The 18,258-nt window shown below is 35.6% G+C and overlaps 1 protein-coding gene across 5 annotated transcripts in view; it reads left to right on the top strand.

Annotated features, from left to right (window-relative positions):
* LOC123520472 (AP-1 complex subunit gamma-1-like) overlaps window positions 1-18,258 on the top strand; it is a 44,453-nt gene that overhangs the window by 12,105 nt on the left and 14,090 nt on the right. For all 5 annotated transcript variants that reach the window (XM_045282724.1, XM_045282725.1, XM_045282726.1 and 2 more), the window contains exons 4-6: window positions 1,639-1,785; window positions 3,902-4,140; window positions 4,505-4,581. In XM_045282724.1, coding sequence (XP_045138659.1) covers window positions 1,639-1,785; window positions 3,902-4,140; window positions 4,505-4,581 — 463 coding nt within the window. The remainder of the gene's footprint in view (window positions 1-1,638; window positions 1,786-3,901; window positions 4,141-4,504; window positions 4,582-18,258) is intronic.

Below are 18,258 nucleotides of genomic sequence, written 5' to 3' on the forward strand. Positions count from 1 at the left end.
AAATAAAATTGTCTGCACCACTAATGGGTGAAAATTGAACAGCTCTTCCTATACATACTTTTTAGATAAACCTACGGGTGCTGTAGGCCATAGCATTAAAATAATAAATAATAATAACAATAAATTAATAAAAAAATTGGTGGTTCTTCCAAGTCTGAAATTTGCTTCAACACTGAGGGTAAAAATGATTTTAATTTTTGTTCCAAGTGCAAATTGTTCCAAGTCCAAGGGTTCACTGTATTATATACAGGTAACTCTCGATTTACACGATAGATGCATTCCAAGAGGCATTGTGTATTTCAAAATTCGCATAAAATAAACCTGTAATTCTCATAAGAAACAATAGATAATAGGGGGGATGTGGGATGTGGTCCAAATCGTGTATAAGCAAACCGATTGTGCAAATTTAATTAATTATAATATTTTTTCAGTCGCGTATTAACAAAAATGCATAAATTAAACACGCGTAAATCAAGAGTTACCTGTATATATGTATATATATATATATATATATATATATATATATATATATATATATATATATATATATATATATATATATGTATATAGTCCTTAGAAATATTCCTGTACCACAGTGACTTTTGCTGGTTTCTTTCTTTCTTCCTTGAGATATTTTCCATTTCATTTATTATCCTACAGTGGTGACATACTCTGCTATATGTTAAACCAAATGTTTGTGTTGCAGGAATATAATAGAGAGCCAGAATGTGAGTGGCAAAATGAGCAGGTCTGTTTTATATATATATATATATATATATATATATATATATATATATATATATATATATATATATATATATATATATATATATATATATATATATATATATATATATATATATATTATATATATATATATATATATATATATATATATATATATATATATATATTTTGGGTGAATGTCAAAGTCTTCAGCTATGAATGGAAGGTATCAAGATATTATGTCAAGGGGATCTCTCAAGCATTCTGTCTGCTGATGCCTCTGTACTCAGCTGTTGTCCTGAAAAGAGCTAATTGCTTTAACTTTCCTATGTTTATGCAAGAAGCTCTTTATCAAAGTATTAGCATGCATATCTGTTTATATAAGTTAGAAATTTTTAGAGGCATGCAAGACTTGTTTTGAGGTACATTTTGTATACCATAGAAAAAATATTGGTGTTCAGCAAGGTGTTGAACAGTTTGGCTTGGTTTTCAAGAAATTACAATAACAATGGTTGTCTCCTACACTTTTGCTGCCAAGTTTATTGACTACATTAATTGTGTGTTAATAGATTGACAAATTACGTCCTGCAAAATGTAATAAAATCAAGGTAATAAGGGACTTTTCAGCTCAGTCGCATAGTGACGTGTGGGACGTCTCGCAGAAGACTGCACAGAAGTTGTACTTATTCATTAATGCATTCATCTATGGATATATGCATTTATTGTTATTTTTTATTAATCATAGGTAACTGTTACTGTTATGTATTGAGTGCATGACATTTCCTGCCCTTGTTGACTTGTTTCTTTTGATTGTACCAAGATATCTTCAGCTGTGTTGTACTGCCTAATATTTGCTTAGCTAATTTCTATGTAAATATTGAGTTAGTGAAGGAGTTATTTTATCCGACACAGGTACCCAGCTCACTTTGGCCAGATGGAGTGCCTCAAGCTGATAGCCTCACCACGGTTCACAGACAAGCGTATCGGTTACCTAGGGGCCATGCTGTTGCTGGATGAAAGGCAGGATGTCCATCTTCTCATTACCAATTCCTTGAAGAAGTAAGTGGTGTAGATTAAGGTCTATTCTATTTCAGATGTGACTGAAACTGCAATATACCGTGTAGGAATTTGTTCAAGTGTTAGCATTCATGTCTTACTCTATGGAAATTTCCAGTTTTTTTTTTTTTTTTTTTTTTTTTTTTTTTTTGTCCAAGGTAAATTGATTATCCTTAAGTACCATTACATCACTTACACAGTTTGAGGTGTTTATTTGCATAAATTTTTATATCATGCTCATCTATTCCAGGATATTTGTAATGAACTATATACAGTAAGTCCTCATTATACGGTACTTCTTTATCTGGTAAATTCAGTTACAGTATTTGGAAATTACTATCCACGATTCGATATACGGTAAGAAAAATTCACAGATACGGTACCTGCTCATGTCATCCGAGAGGGCCCAGCGCAGGGGAGCAGGGGTGATGACGTCATCCACACCACACCTCCCCGCCACTTACAGTACTGACTTTAACTTCACCACCCTTGGAGCCTGTTATCTCTTCCCCTCCTTTTTTTTTTTTTTAACTGTATTACATATTACTTAAATGCATTACTAATTAGATGAATAGGTAAATGGAATATTAAAGAGTCTATTGTAAGCACAAATATATTCATAATAATTATGGCAAACAGTAGTCATAATACAAAGAAAAATTAAGTTCACACCATTCATAATGTTAGCCTAAATATTCAATATTTGTCATTGAATATAATCCACTTAATCATAACATAAACAACAAAAGAAAACAGGAAATATAGTCCTAGTGAAAAATAAACTACATATCATTCATGTGGTCAGTTTCATTAGTTTTGTTTTGACCTTTGCATGATTTATGTTTTTCTTATTTGTCTTAATGTTATTATTTAGATTCTTAATTCTAAATTACACATATTTTGGCAAAAATGATATGACATCATCAGTGAAAATGAGTTGGGGCTGAAACTGAAGTAGGGTTATACCTAAATAACACTGGTAATGCTTTCACTTCACAGGTAGGCTATATAGCACTGTAAGCAGTACAGAGGCATACAATAATTGTTTAGAAAATTCATCAATTTAACCTACCTTGAGGCAAATTAAGGGATGGAACTTTAGTATCTGTCAGTGGCCTGTAACTCTTGGATGCCTCATTGCCTAAGAGGGAATGTTTTAAATCATCCTTGTAGTCAGAACTTGTAAAATGCATGGAACATATCACTGCATTGTCTACATTGAACACATCACCTCAGGAACAAGCTTGAATCCACTGCTGTCTGCAATGTTTTTCCTTGGGGAAACTTGAAATACTTAATGCCTAAACCTGCAGTTTTTCTGTTCGTGTTATTGCATCCAAACACTGAGCAATTGTTCGACATATTTAGTTGCTTAGAGCACTGTGGAGAGTTTGATGAACACTCCAGCTAGCCCAGTGTCCACAAACAATATGTAAACAACAGGAAACCTCAGGCATCAGGCCAAAGTGCCCGAATGTCCCTCCAAAAGTCAGCTGTCAGTGAGCACTGAGTTCGGGTGGTGTAGGAAGTGTGACATGGATGACGTCACAACAACAATCAGTCTCTTCCAGCGTTTCCCATTGAACACAAGTGTAATCCTTACGTGTGTTTTTTGTGGATATTATCACGACTCACAATGACGCACCCATAATGGCCCCAAAACTTTACAATTTTTTTTATATGACTATTTTCATGTATTTTGATGTGCTGGAACGCATTCCCTATAATTACATGTTATAATGGGTTCGGTATACGGTAATTTTGATTTGCGGTAAGGTTTTCAGGAACGCATATGTACCGTATAACGAGGACTTACTGTATATATATATATATATATATATATATATATATATATATATATATATATATATATATATATATATATATACTTACAAATGACTATTTTCATGTATATAGGTCTTTTATTTATTCTTACATAATGCTGCAATTTTGATTTACTGCTCTCTTTCACACATTTCATCCACTCAGACAAGATCTTTCTCTTAACATTCCACCATGTACATCTGACCTTATTTTTCTCATTGCTAATTTTTTAGAAAAAGAATTTTAGAAAGGCCAACTTAATATTACTAATGATAACAACATTGTTGATTTCCAGTGACCTGAATTCTTCAACTCAGTTTGTACAAGGGCTGGCACTCTGCACCCTTGGGGCCATAGCTTCTCCAGAGATGTCTCGGGATCTGGCAGGAGAGGTGGAGAGGCTTCTAAAGTCCTCCAATGCTTACATAAGGAAAAAGGCTGCTGTATGTGCCTTGAGAATTATATTGAAGGTGCCAGAGCTGATGGAAATGTTCCTTCCAGCCACACGCTCACTCCTGTCTGAAAAGAATCATGGTAAGTTACCTCGTCAGGAAGCTGTTACTGTCCAGTTAATAGAATGGAAGTGGACATTAAAAGTTTACTTCATCATATATAATACGAGTAATAGGGAAAAAATATTGAGGTTGTTGGGAATTTTCTTATAATAGGTGACTGGTGTGCATCATTACATTTGCACAATCTGGTTTAAGTAAATTTTAAGATCAGTGGCTGAAGAGCTGGCTAGATTGTGTAAATGATATACAAGATATACATATGTCTTAGTGTGCTTCAACTCAGACTAATATGATAGTTTGTTGAAGGTGACAGGTTAGTTTTTCCTGTCACTATCCTAGGATGGATGCAGTTTCATAGTTTTTTTTTCTTTTGCCTATCACAGGTGTGCTCATAACAGGGGTCACGCTGATCACAGAGATGTGCCTCCAGTCTCCTGATATGCTAGCTCACTTCAAAAAGGTTGGTGTTGGGTTCCTTATCTCTCTCCTGCTTAGCAATCCCAAGAACTCCCCTACACACCCTCCTGTTGGGTTCTGTTCTGCAATGAGCCAGGTCTTCATGTAGTTATTGTTTCACATGTCATTGTTTTGATGTGATTCCTTTAAGCAGGAAATGTGAATGTTGACTGCATCTTGTGTGTTTTTGTAATTCCTAACATTCATTTGGTGTTTTCTCAGCTGAATGGGAAGGCATAATACAAAATGCAGAATGATAGAAAAAATATCTACAAACCTAAACTTTACACAATTCACAACAATGATTTACAGTTTTTAAAAAGATAGTATACTAGCACATTCAATAATTTCCAACATTTTCTTTTATTCATTATTTGAACTACTGTTTTTAAGGTTTTTGATGCTTCATTGTTGTCTTTTGAGATATATATATATATATATATATATATATATATATATATATATATATATATATATATATATATATATATATATATATATATATATATATATATATATATATATATATATATATATATATATATATATATATATATATATATATATATATATATATATATATATATATATATATATATATATATATATATATATATATATATATATATATATATATATATATATATATATATATATATATATATATATATATATATATATATATATATATATATATATATATATATATATATATATATATACACACACACACACACACACACACACACACACACACACACACACACACACACACACAATGAGCTCTGAGCTCGCTCCGTAGGGTAACGTCTGGCTGTCTCGTCAGAGACTGCAGCAGATCAAACAGGGAAGTGAAACACACACACGAGCACACACACACACACACACACACACACACACACACACACACACACACACACACACACACACACACACACACACACACACACACACACACACACACACACACACACATACACACACTAGACTGGTTTGTTGTAAAACACTACAAAGTATGGAGAAATGATAGAAAAAATAAAGGAGGTGGTGGTATAATGGTTCTTACTAAGGAAGATCTGATAGTGAAGGAGGTGAACTATAGTAAGAGAAATGAGGAAGTGATAAGTATGCTTATAACAGATGGCAAGAGGGACATTAATATTATAACAGTATACATACCACCCAGAACCAGTGCTTGGGAATATGAACAGTACCAAATGGTGATGAGAAATACTCTAGACAGAATGAAGCAAGAACTCATCAGAAAGGATAGAGTGATGATAGTTGGAGACTTTAATTGCAAAGAAATAGTGTGGGAAGACTACAAAGTGGTGAATGGTGGTGAGTGGGCAGAAGAATTGTTAAAGGTAGCAACAAATAACTTGATGACACAGTGGGTGAGATCACCAACAAGGTGCAGGGGACAAGATGTTGCAGCAAGGTTGGATTTGGTATTTACCAGGGGAATCTCTCCAAAAGAGGAAATTGAACATGAAAGTCCCTTGGGGAAAAGCGATCATGATGTCCTAAGCTTTGAGCTGGATACAGAATTAAGCACAAATAAGATTGTGGAACGCAGGGAGGAAAAATTAAATTATACTAGGGCAAATTATAACCATATAAGGGAATTCTTTAATGAAATTGACTGGTCCGTGGTATACCAGGAAAGAGATATGCAATTGAAGTACGATAAATTTATGGATTTGTATAACTCTGCTGTGAAAAAGTTTGTGCCATATTACAGGAAGGAAATTGTGAAGAAGCAAAAAAGAACAAAGAAAAGGCATGGAAGAAACTTAAGAAAAACAGTGATGTATTATCAAGGGAAGGCTACAAAACAGCAAGGAATAGATATGTTGAAGTAAGGAGAACAGCACAGAAGGAATATGAACAGAGGGTGGTGGAAAACTGTGATAGTGACCCAAAAATGTTTTACAAATTCATAAATGGAAAACTAAATAAAAGGGAGGCAATAGAAAAGGTAAAAACGGGAAGAAGTATATGAAGATGCTGGAGAGATAGCTGAAATTTTGAATGACAACTTTTGCAAAGTGTTTACAAAGGAGGAGCATTTTATGGGAGGAAGGCCTACGGAAATAAAGCAAATGCAGGACATCATGGTTACTAAGGAAGATGTAAGGAAAATTATAAGCAATCTGGATATTAATAAATCAATGGGGCCTGATGGCATATCTGGGAGGTTGCTAAAAGAATGTAAGGATCAATTGTTGAACCCTATATTTGATATTGTGGAAACCTCCATACGAACAGGATTAGTCCCGAAAGAGTGGAAAAGAGCTGACATTGTGCCTATATATAAGAATGGTAGTAGAATGGAACCGCTAAATTATAGACCAGTATCGTTGACTAGTATATTGTGCAAGGTATGTGAAGAAGTAATTAAAGCTAAGTGGAGTGAGTATCTAGAAAGTGAAAACATTCTGAGTGAAAGGCAGTTTGGTTTCAGAAAAGGAAGATCGTGTGTATCCAATTTATTATGTTTTTATTCAAGAGTGACTGACATACTACAACATAGAGAGGGATGGGTGGATGCTATCTACCTGGACTTGAGAAAGGCCTTTGATAAAGTACCACACAATAGACTGATGTGGAAACTAAAGATGATTGGAGGAGTAAATGATAAACTAGCAAAATGGATGGAAAATTACTTAATGGGAAGAGAAATGAGAACAGTGGTGAGAGGAAGGAAGTCCGAGTGGAAGAAGGTAACCAGTGGAGTTCCACAAGGGTCAGTGCTGGGTCCCATCATGTTTTTGATTTATGTTAATGATATGCCAGTAGGAATTGACAGTTATATGAACATGTTTGCGGACGATACTAAAATTATGAGGAGAGTAAAGAATGTGGAAGATTGTAACAAGTTACAGGAAGATCTTGATAAAATATATGAGTGGAGTAAAGAGTGGCAGATGGAATTTAATATAGACAAGACCCATGTTATGAAAATGGGAAGAAGTAGATACAGACCAAACTGGGATTACAGGCTGGGTGATGAGAAAATTAAAGAGACCAATGAGGAGAAAGACTTAGGAGTAACTGCAAAACACTTTGTCACCGGAGAAACACATTAACAAGATTTTTTGGAAAACATACAACATGCTTCAAAATATTGGCCTTGCATTCCACTACCTAGATGAAGGAATGATGAAGAAGATATTATGTACCTTAATAAGACCCCAGTTAGAATATGCAGCATGTGTCTGGTCACCGCATATGAAGAAAAATGTGAAGAAGGTAGAAAGGGTACAGAGGCTGGCAACAAGGATGGTACCAGGACTCAGGGAGTTAGACTATGAGGAAAGACTGAGGAAGCTGGGGCTGACCACATTAGAAGAGAGAAGAACAAGAGGAGACATGATAACTATGTATAAATTGGTGAACAAGATTGACATACTGGATAGAGAGTTGATAAAGGTGACCACAAGTAATCATCTCCGAGGACATGGAAAAAGCTAATAAAGGACATCTGTCTAAATGACGTGAGAAAATACAGTTTCCGCATCGTAGCATTGATAAGTGGAATAAACTGAGCAGTGATGTCGTTGACGTGTGTGTGTCAATCAGATGAAAGAGAGATATGACAGGAATGGACAAGGAGACAGGACACAGAGAGCTTAGCTCGGGCCCTGTAATACACAAATAGGTAAATACACACACACACACACACACACACACACACACACACACACACACACACACACACACACACACACACACACACACACACACACACACACACACACACACACACACTCAACCCTCTGCTATCACTCCTAATTGGTGCATCTATCACTGCGCAATAGCCAAAATCATGATAGTTGAAGTAAGGAACTTGTGGTAATAATTCAAATTGACACTAGGATGCCTAAGATTCTCTCTCTCTCTCTCTCTCTCTCTCTCTCTCTCTCTCTCTCTCTCTCTCTCTCTCTCTCTCTCTCTCTCTCTCTCTCTCTCTCCACTTTTTGTCCAATTATTGTGCCATATAATAGTATAAAATGAAGAACTAATACTGCATCAAAACTTAATCAAGAATCATAATAACAACATACATTTTGTTTTGCTTATTTAATTCCATAAAGGACACACAGTTATATAAGACATGCACACCCATTTCAACAAGGCAAATTCAGGAAAAGTTTAAAGTGTGTTCAAGTATATACTGTTGAAAGCAATTTAGCAGCACATTACACAAACAGAAAACATTTATTTTTCCTTGTGCTCTTCAGTTGATCTTGCTGTCACCAGACACTTATTTTTTTTTCCGTAAGCGGTAGCCTTAAAGTCCTTGCTGCTGCTCTATTGCCATGCTCCTTGGCATAATCTACTATTGGTAGTTTGTAGTAGATTGTATAACTTGATCTTATCTCTTCTGCTGCATTAACAGTGAGGGTGTTGATGTGTTTTATTATGATGATGAACTTGCTGTTACTCCTCACCACTAGATGGCATTAAGTCATAGTGCCGATCAACTGATACTTATAAACATGCATCACATCCTCACAGGTTAGGTTTCTTTTATTTTTACAATAATTTGTTTTTAAAGTGATAATGCTGGTAATGATAAGAATACCAGCAATAAAGTGATGATGCTTGCAGTTAGAGCAGGTAAAAGTACAGCGGAGACTCAATACTTGAACATCTAAATACTCGAGCTTTTCAATACTCGAATGCAAAAGTTCAGTTTAATACTTGAAAAAATACCTGATAGTCGAACGTCCACACACGTGGTTGTAAACAAAGGCCTTCTCCTCCGTTTGCCAGTTGTGAATTGTGCTGCCACAGTCATCAGGATAACATTTTCCTGCATTCTATCTGTAGTTTTTCATTTATAAATTTACATTAACACCAAAGGCTTATTAGTTGTGAAAATATCTGGTAATCAAACAGCCGCACACTTGGTCATATATAAAGCTCTGTCATCTCCCTTTTTGTGGTCATCACTGTACCATTCTGGTACCGTATTAATGGTAATACCGTAATATCGGTATACTGGATGCTGGTGCGCATCCCTTGTCCTGCCGCAGTGTTGAGAAAACAACATTCTTCTGCGTTCTGTCGGTAGTTTTTCATTTAGAAACTTACAATGGCACCAAAGAGGCTTATTAGTGATGAAAATATGAAATCTGGTGAGAGTGCAAGTGTTAGTGAGCCACAGCACTCCACTAGTGGATTCACAGGAATCACACTAGAAACTTTACAAAGACATTTTCATGGCTGGTTACTCATCCTCCAGCGACCTCCATCCTCCTACCCACCCTTCTCCCTCCTCTTCTAAGTTATCCATCTCCAGCCTTCACTTACGGTATGTACAAAACAAAATTGTATGTACATATATATATAATATATATATATATATATATATATATATATATATATATATATGTAAATATATATATATATATATATATATATATATATATATATATATATATATATATATATATATATATATATATATATATATATATATATATATATATATATATATATATATATATATATATATATATATATATATATATATATATATATATATATATATATATATATATATATACATATAATATATATATATATATATATATATAGAAACTAAGACGTTCACACAACAAAATTTCGCTACAATGAACATTTCCTTTTACTGCCATCTGCTCATATAATGAACACCAAACTCGCTTTAATGAAATTTTATCCAGGTAATTTTTTCCAAGTTTGAAAGCCCCACCGTATCACGCAAGCCAACAGGCTTTTGAATACACCAGCGCCTCTTGTGGACAACATGTGCACCACTCACTCCCCTACACTTCCTCGCTCTTAGTTCAAAACAAAAACAGGGTCCAGCACCAGCTCGTCATCTCACACTCAACATGCCACCAAAACGCCCTGCAACCAGTCCTGCAATGTTGCCTAGCGTTGCTAAGAAGACCAGGAAGTCTCTTACTCTTGAAGTGAAGCTGGACATTATTCACAGACACAAGAGAGGCAAGAAAACTAGTAGCATTGCTTGCCATCATGGCTTGACTCCATCTACTGTCTGTGCTATTTTCAAGTCAGCAGACTCTATTAAGAAGGCTGGTGAGACCGTATCTTCCTTGCAAGCTAAAAGAACCACCTGAACTCGTGACTGCAATGGATAAAATGGAAAGCCTTGTGGAAATGTAGTACACAAGTTTTGTATGCAGTACAATGATGTGCCCTTTGTTTACATTCCACAGGTTGCCTGCTAGTGTCTTTCCCGCTCCACTCTCCCTCTGTTCATAAATTTATGATCATCAACATTATAAAGTTACTTGCATACATACATTATTGTACATTGTAATGACTTAGTCTTAAATTAAACTGCTTAAATGTTTAACTTCATAATTTTTACTTTTATTAAACCTTTTACTGTACTGTGATGCACTTTCACTTGGTTTATTCTCAATGCAAGTTCAAGTCAGGAGTTAAACTTGTTATAATTGGTTTGCTTAACGAAAATTTGCGCAATGAACGTTTTTTTTAGGAACGTAACCCATTCGTTAAGTGGGGGTTGCCTGTACAGTAATACTCCGCTTAATGAACGTTCGTCTAACGAATTTCCGGTTTAAGGTACTATATAAAGTTACACCAAAAAGTCCGCATAATGTACAACCACATCCGTTTTAGCAAATTTTCTAGGTTTGAATTTGCCAGGTGAGGGACGGAACGCGGCAACTTCGCTGTGATTAGCTGGCTCCCCGCCTCTGTCTCTAGCACTCCTGGGGCTAGATCCAAGAAGCTGATTGTTGTCTATGTTGGTACAGACAACCTCCATAGCAACCTCCTGTTCACATACCAACCTTCGTAAAATAGCATCCACAAAGATACATTGCTGTTGGCGGGTGGAGGTTGGTAGCCCGCCTAAAAGTGCTCATTGGCTGCCAGGAGCTGGATCCAAGAAACTTTATCAATGTCAGAGCAACCTTCTGCCGCGAAATGGCATCCATGAACGCTTGGAGGGACGGTAAGGAGGTTGCTCTGAGGTTGCTGGGAACACCACCTCTCGAGGTGGTGTTACTGTCTTATATATGCATTTATGTTCACAAAACATTTCTATTAGCTTTTTACAAACCTTGCCTCCAAGAAAGGATTGTTTTGTAATACATAAAGTGAAATCTTACATGGAATACCAAAAAATAAAGCAGAGATGAGATCAGCCACAGACGAGGTGGAGACTTGCGACGACTCGGCCTCTTCTTCTTCTTCTTGTGACCCTTTTAGCTTGCATGTTGCTTTCACCACAATATTAAATTTGTCTCTGCCTCGTCTGTGGCCAATCTCATCTCTGCTTTGTTTTTTGGTATTCCATGTAAGATTTCACTTTATGCATTACAAAACAATTCTTTCTTGGGGGCAAGGTTTATAAAAAGCTAATAGAAATGTTGTTTTGTGAACATAAATGCATATATAAGACAGCAACCTCAGAGCAACTTGATAGCAACCTCATCACTGTCCCTCCAAGCATTCATGGATGCCATTTCGCGGCAGGAGGTTGCTCTGACATTGTTAAAGAATCTTGGATCCAGCTCCTGGTGTTGGTATTGGCTGCCTCTGTCACACTCTCTCCAGCTCCGCAGTACAAAGAGGTTGACCTGTATTTCTGCTCCGCTTAACAACGTGTTTTCACTGCTTAACACGTTACCCGCGTTAGTGCAATACGCTAGACTCTGCCTCACCGCGGCGAACTTTGATCCACTCGTGCACGAATTACAGTGAGAGAATTTGTACGTAGCTCCTCTAACTTCCAATGATTCATATGACATCATAAAAGTAGTGGTACACCAGTGGCCCAATACGCTGCGAAACGTATATATAATTTTTTTTTACCCATGTGGTATGTTGGGGACCAGCCCAGAACGCATCCCCCCTATTTCCATTATTTCCTATGGGAAAATTACGTCCACTTAACGAATTTTTGCTCTACGAACAGCTTTGACACCCCTTGTCCTGTTTGTTAAGCGGAGTATTGCTGTATATATATATATATATATATATATATATATATATATATATATATATATATATATATATATATATATATATATATACAGGCAACCCCTGCTTAACAAAGGGGTTATGTTCCCTAAAAAACCCTTCGTTAAGCGAAATTTCGTTAAACGAACTGATTATAACAAGTTTAACCCTTGACTTGAACTTCCATTGAGAGTAAACAAAGCGAGAGTGCATCATAGTAAAGTGAAAGGTTTAATAAAAGTAAAAATTATGAAGTTAAACATTTAGGCAGTTTGATTTAAGTCATTATAATGTACACTAATGTATGTATGTACGTAACTTTATAATGTTGATGATCTTAAATTTATGAAGGGAGGGAGAGTGAAACGGGAAAGACACTAACCGGCAACCTGTGGAATGTAAACAAAGGGCGCATCATTGTATCACATACAAAACTTATGTACAACATTTCCACAAGGCTTTCCATTTTATCCATTAGAGAGTCATGAGTTCAGGTGATTCTTTTAGTTTGCAAGGAAGATACGGTCTCACCAGCCTTCTTAATAGAGTCTGCTGACTTGAAAATAGTAGAGACAGTAGATGAAATCATGATGGTGGCGAGCAATGCTATTAGTTTTCTTGCCTCGTGTCTGTGAATAGTATCCAGCTTCACTTCGAGAGTAAGAGACTTCCTGGTCTTCTTAGCAACGCTAGGCGACATTGCAGGGTGTTTTGGTGGTAAGTTGAAGCGAGGGAAGACGAGCTGTTGCTGACGTTGGTATTGTTTTGAACAGGGGGAGTGAGTGGTGCGCATTTTGTCCATGAGAGGCGCTGGTGTATTCAAAAGCCTGTCAACTTGCGTGATATGGCGGGGCTTTCAAACTTGGAAAAAATTACCAGGATAAAACTTCGATAAAGCGAGTTTGGTGTTCGTTAAACGAGCAGATGGGTGTAAAATTAAACTTTTGTTGTAGCGAAATTTCGTTGTGTGAACCTTCGTTAAGCGGGAGTTGCCTGTGTATATATATATATATATATATATATATATATATATATATATATATATATATATATATATATATATATATAAACTTGAGGTTTGCTAAGATCAGAACGAATTACCTGATTTATAGGTATCAATAGTCAAACATTTTAATACTTAAACAGCCATTTGGAACAAATTAAGTTAGAGCATTGAGTCTCCACTGTACTGTCATTGTGGATGATTAGGAGCTAAGGTGGATGTGTAGATTGGGGAAATAAGTGAAGAACTATTTCTCAATAAAAGTATAAAGAGAAACTCAACTACCATGTGACGTTATAACCCGGGAATTTTTGAATGACAGGCGCATGATAATGGTAATTTCATGGGCAATACAGACATGTGCAGCTTTTTAAGTATGTGTGATAGCAATGAAACGTGATAGTGGAGGGCGCAATAGCAGAGGATAAATTGTGTGTGTGTGTGTGTGTGTGTGTGTGTGTGTGTATATATATATATATATATATATATATATATATATATATATATATATATATATATATATATATATATATATATATATATATATATATATATATATATATATATATATATATATATATATATATATATATATATATATATATATATATATATATATATATATATATATATATATATATATATATATATATATATATATATATATATATATATATTATATGCATATATATTATATGCATACATACATACATACATACAACTGTATTTCATGGCTTATAAGATGCACCTTTTTAAGCTGTGACCCTTCACTCTCCAGGGATGCAGTCCTTATACTATTCATTCAGTATTGAAAACCTTCGGTTACCAGAGAGACAAAGCTGACTTTACCAAGTGACAAGTGTGTGTGTGTGTGTGTGTGTGTGTGTGTGTGTGTGTGTGTGTGTGTGTGTGTGTGTGTGTGTGTTTACCGAGTTGTATTGTTTAGGGTTCAAGTGGGCTCATAGTGTCTTGTCTCCATGTCTCCATTTATTCAATTTTTCTTTAAAGTTATGCACATTATGTGCTGTAACAAATTCATCACTCAGTGCATTCCAGTGCATTCCACTTTTTCATTGTTCTATGTGGAAAATTGTATTTTCCAATGTTCTTCACACATTGCCTCATCCTAATTTTCTCTACATGTCCTCTTGTCCTTCTAGCTCCAGTCACCAGCACCAGGTCTTCCTTGTCTATCTTTTTAATGCCATTGACTATTTTATACGTTGTGATTAGGTCTCCTCGTTTTCTTCTATCTTGTAAGGTTGGCAGTCCCATTTTCTTCAGCCTTTCTTCATATGTTAGGTCCTTTAGTTCTGGCACCATCTTTGTAGCTATCTTCTGAATCCGTTTCAATCTTCTTATATCTTTTTTTAAAGCTCAGTGACCACACCACTGCTGCATATTCCAGCTTAAGACGTATCATGCTTGTGGTAATTTTTTTCATCATATCTTTGTCCATGAAATGAAATGCCACTATTGTTTGTATTAATCAACATTTTATATGCTAATCCAAATATCTTATGTATGTGTTTTTCGGGGTTCAGATTTTCTTGTATAATCACTCCCAGATCTTTTTCCTCTTTAGTCTTCATTATTTGTTCCTCTCCCATCAGATAGTTCCATACCGGTCGTCTCTTACTCTTTCCTAGTTCCATTACGTGACATTTCTTGGCATTGAACTCCAATTTTCACTTCTTACTCCACTCATAGATTTTGTTTATATCTTCCTGCAACAACGAACAGTCCTCTTGATTGCTCTTTGATTACTCTTAGCAGCTTTGCATCATCAGCAAACAAATTAATATAACTGTTTACTTCATTGTTAACCCCGGTGTTTACATATATCTGGAAGATAATGGGGGCTAACACTGACCCTTGTGGCACTCCACATATTACTCTACCCCAAGATGAGTATGTATCTCTGATCACAGTTCTCATCTCCCTTTTCTTCAAATAATCCCTTATCCAGTTTGACAAAGTTCCTCACAGTCCTCCTATGCTCTCTAGTTTCCAAAGTAGTGTCCACCCATCCATATCTGCTTTCCAGTCCTTCTATTACTCTTGAGTACAAAATTAATATGTTCGACGCACATGATCATCCTGTCTTGAACCTAAATTGTCCATTCGATATAACTTCTTCCAGATGTTTAACCCATTTTCTTTGATAACTGTTTGACATAACTTCCCCACAACACTTGTAAGTGACACCAGTCTGTAATTTAATAGTTCAGTTGGCTTTCCTTCATTAAATATCGGTATTTTGTTGGCTCTTCCATTCTAGTAGTACTCTCCTTTCATTTAATTAACTTGTAATCATTTCCCAAATTGGATCTAACAGCTGCTCTTTACATTCTTTTAGCATCCAGCCTGATACACCATATGGCCCCATTGCTTTTCTGACATCCAAATTATCTAAAAATCTTCAAATATCCTCTTTGTGTACTATGATTTCCTGCATTCCTCGGCAATGCAATGTCCTATTTGTTTCTGCAAAATCCTCTTCAATGAACACAGTTTTGAAGCTCTCGTTCATTATTTCGCTCATTTCTTTTGCTGTTTGGCATGTCTTCCCTCCTTTAATTACTTTTTTCTATTGTTTTTTTATTCGTCATCTTACCATTTATACATTTGTAGAAAAGCTTGGGTTCATCTTCGCTTTTTTCACCACATCTTTCTCAAAGTTTCTTTCTTCCTCTCTCCTTACTCTAATATATTAATTTCTTACATCCTTATACTGTTGTCTGTTATTGTCATTTCTCTGCTTTTTTAGTTTCTCCCAAGCTTTATCTTTTTAGCTTCGGTACATCTGGCATTGAACCAAACGTGTATACTTTTCTTAACTCTACGTGTTTATTTACTCCTTCGTTATATTTCTGTAGGAATGTTTCATATTTCACTTGTATTGTCTTTCCATTAATTTCTCCATTCAATAGCAGCAAAAAATTTTCCTAATTATTCAGAATTTGCTCTTGCATAATCTCTCTTTTTTTGTAGTCCTCTCTGTATCTTATCCCATCCTCCTCCTGCATTTCCAACTCTGTCACATGATCACTTGTGTGTGTGTGTGTGTGTGTGTGTGTGTGTTTGTGTGTTTGTAAGCATATTTGTGTGCATGTTTGTATGTAAGCATGTGTGTGTTCATATGTGTGTCTGCCTTTGGTTGCTTAGATATCTTTACTAAATCCTGTATATTATGCATTTTGTATGCCATAAATCATGACTAGTTAGCTTTATGTTTAAGTTTCTGTATATTTCTAAGAAGTTTGGCTGGTAATTTTTGTACATCTTCAGAGTGCCTTTATTTTTTTTACTCACTAAAGAAACCTTGGTGTTCAATAGTTTTGTTGTGTGATAGCTCATACCATTTAAATTTCATGTCATCCTTTGCATTATCATATGAATTCAGTTAGTTACTCGTGGTTGAGGATTTGTATAGCTTCTTTACTCATGTTTGACGATTTGCATAGCTTCTTTACGCATGGTTGACGATTTGCGTAGCTTATGTAATTCAACTGATGAGACCAGTATCTCTTTTATTCTAACTCAAAAAAAAAGAAAATTTCTATGCATCTGTTATTGTTGGGGAAAGCTGCTGTCATCCTTTACCTTGATTTGTAGAAAATCATAATATTTTATAATATACAACTGCATGGCTTAGTGAATTGTTTTTTATTTGGGGATGGAAGAACAACTCCATCTGTTATTTGGTATACTTAGTAACACAGACAGGTTGTGTGATGTTGCTGCCCTGGTTTCCTTGGTACATGACTGTCCCCAGGCCACACCCAGCGGGCCTGCTTTAGGCTCAGGTCAGATCTGAGTTAGTCCATAGTCATGGCAAATACTGCAGCTTCCTACTCATGCTCTGCACAGCCAAGCAGAAGTCTTACAATGTAAATAGATATTTTAGGGAAGAAAAGGGCAACAGAGGACCCTTAGTCTAGAAGAACTATAATCTTTTTTATCTAACAGCTAACAGTGAGTAAATACTGGGTGTAAATCAAGAAGACTAGTAATCGTTCATTCTTGTGGATTTGCATGTATGGTGTGTGTGTGTGTGTGTGTGTGTGTGTGTGTGTGTGTGTGTGTGTGTGTGTGTGTGTGTGTGTGAAGACCAGAAATGGTTTGTGTCATCCTGAGGGTTAGGCAAGGTGAAGTGTAGGATAGAAAGTCTTATTCCATTTCAAATGTCCACATGTTTGTTTTAAGAATTGTATTTCTTGACTTACCTGCTCTACTATATAGTACTTTTTTTCAGTTCTGGTGTTCCCTCTTGAGTCTCACAGTTCCCTCTGACTGCTCAATCTGGTCTCTTCTGTCTACTTCACTTGTATTCTTTATTGTGTGTGTGTGTGTGTGTGTGTGTGTGTGTGTGTGTCTGTGTGTGTGGATAGATAAGGTAAGTGTGGTTCTGGGTTATAGGTAATTTGTTTATTGTAAGCCTCACTTTTTTGCTGTAGTAATGTCAGTTTATTTTCTTTCTCATTGTTTACTGTTAGGCTTTTAGCAGATTAATGGATAAGCATCAGCAAAGTGTGTTCCTTCTAGTAGTTTACATTAATATCACAGTATATATATTTCCAGGATGCACTCTCTCTCTCTCTCTCTCTCTCTCTCTCTCTCTCTCTCTCTCTCTCTCTCTCTCTCTCTCTCTCTCTCTTTAAT

The sequence above is a fragment of the Portunus trituberculatus genome, chromosome 47 (genome assembly GCF_017591435.1).
Source record: "Portunus trituberculatus isolate SZX2019 chromosome 47, ASM1759143v1, whole genome shotgun sequence".
Taxonomy (NCBI): domain Eukaryota; kingdom Metazoa; phylum Arthropoda; class Malacostraca; order Decapoda; family Portunidae; genus Portunus; species Portunus trituberculatus.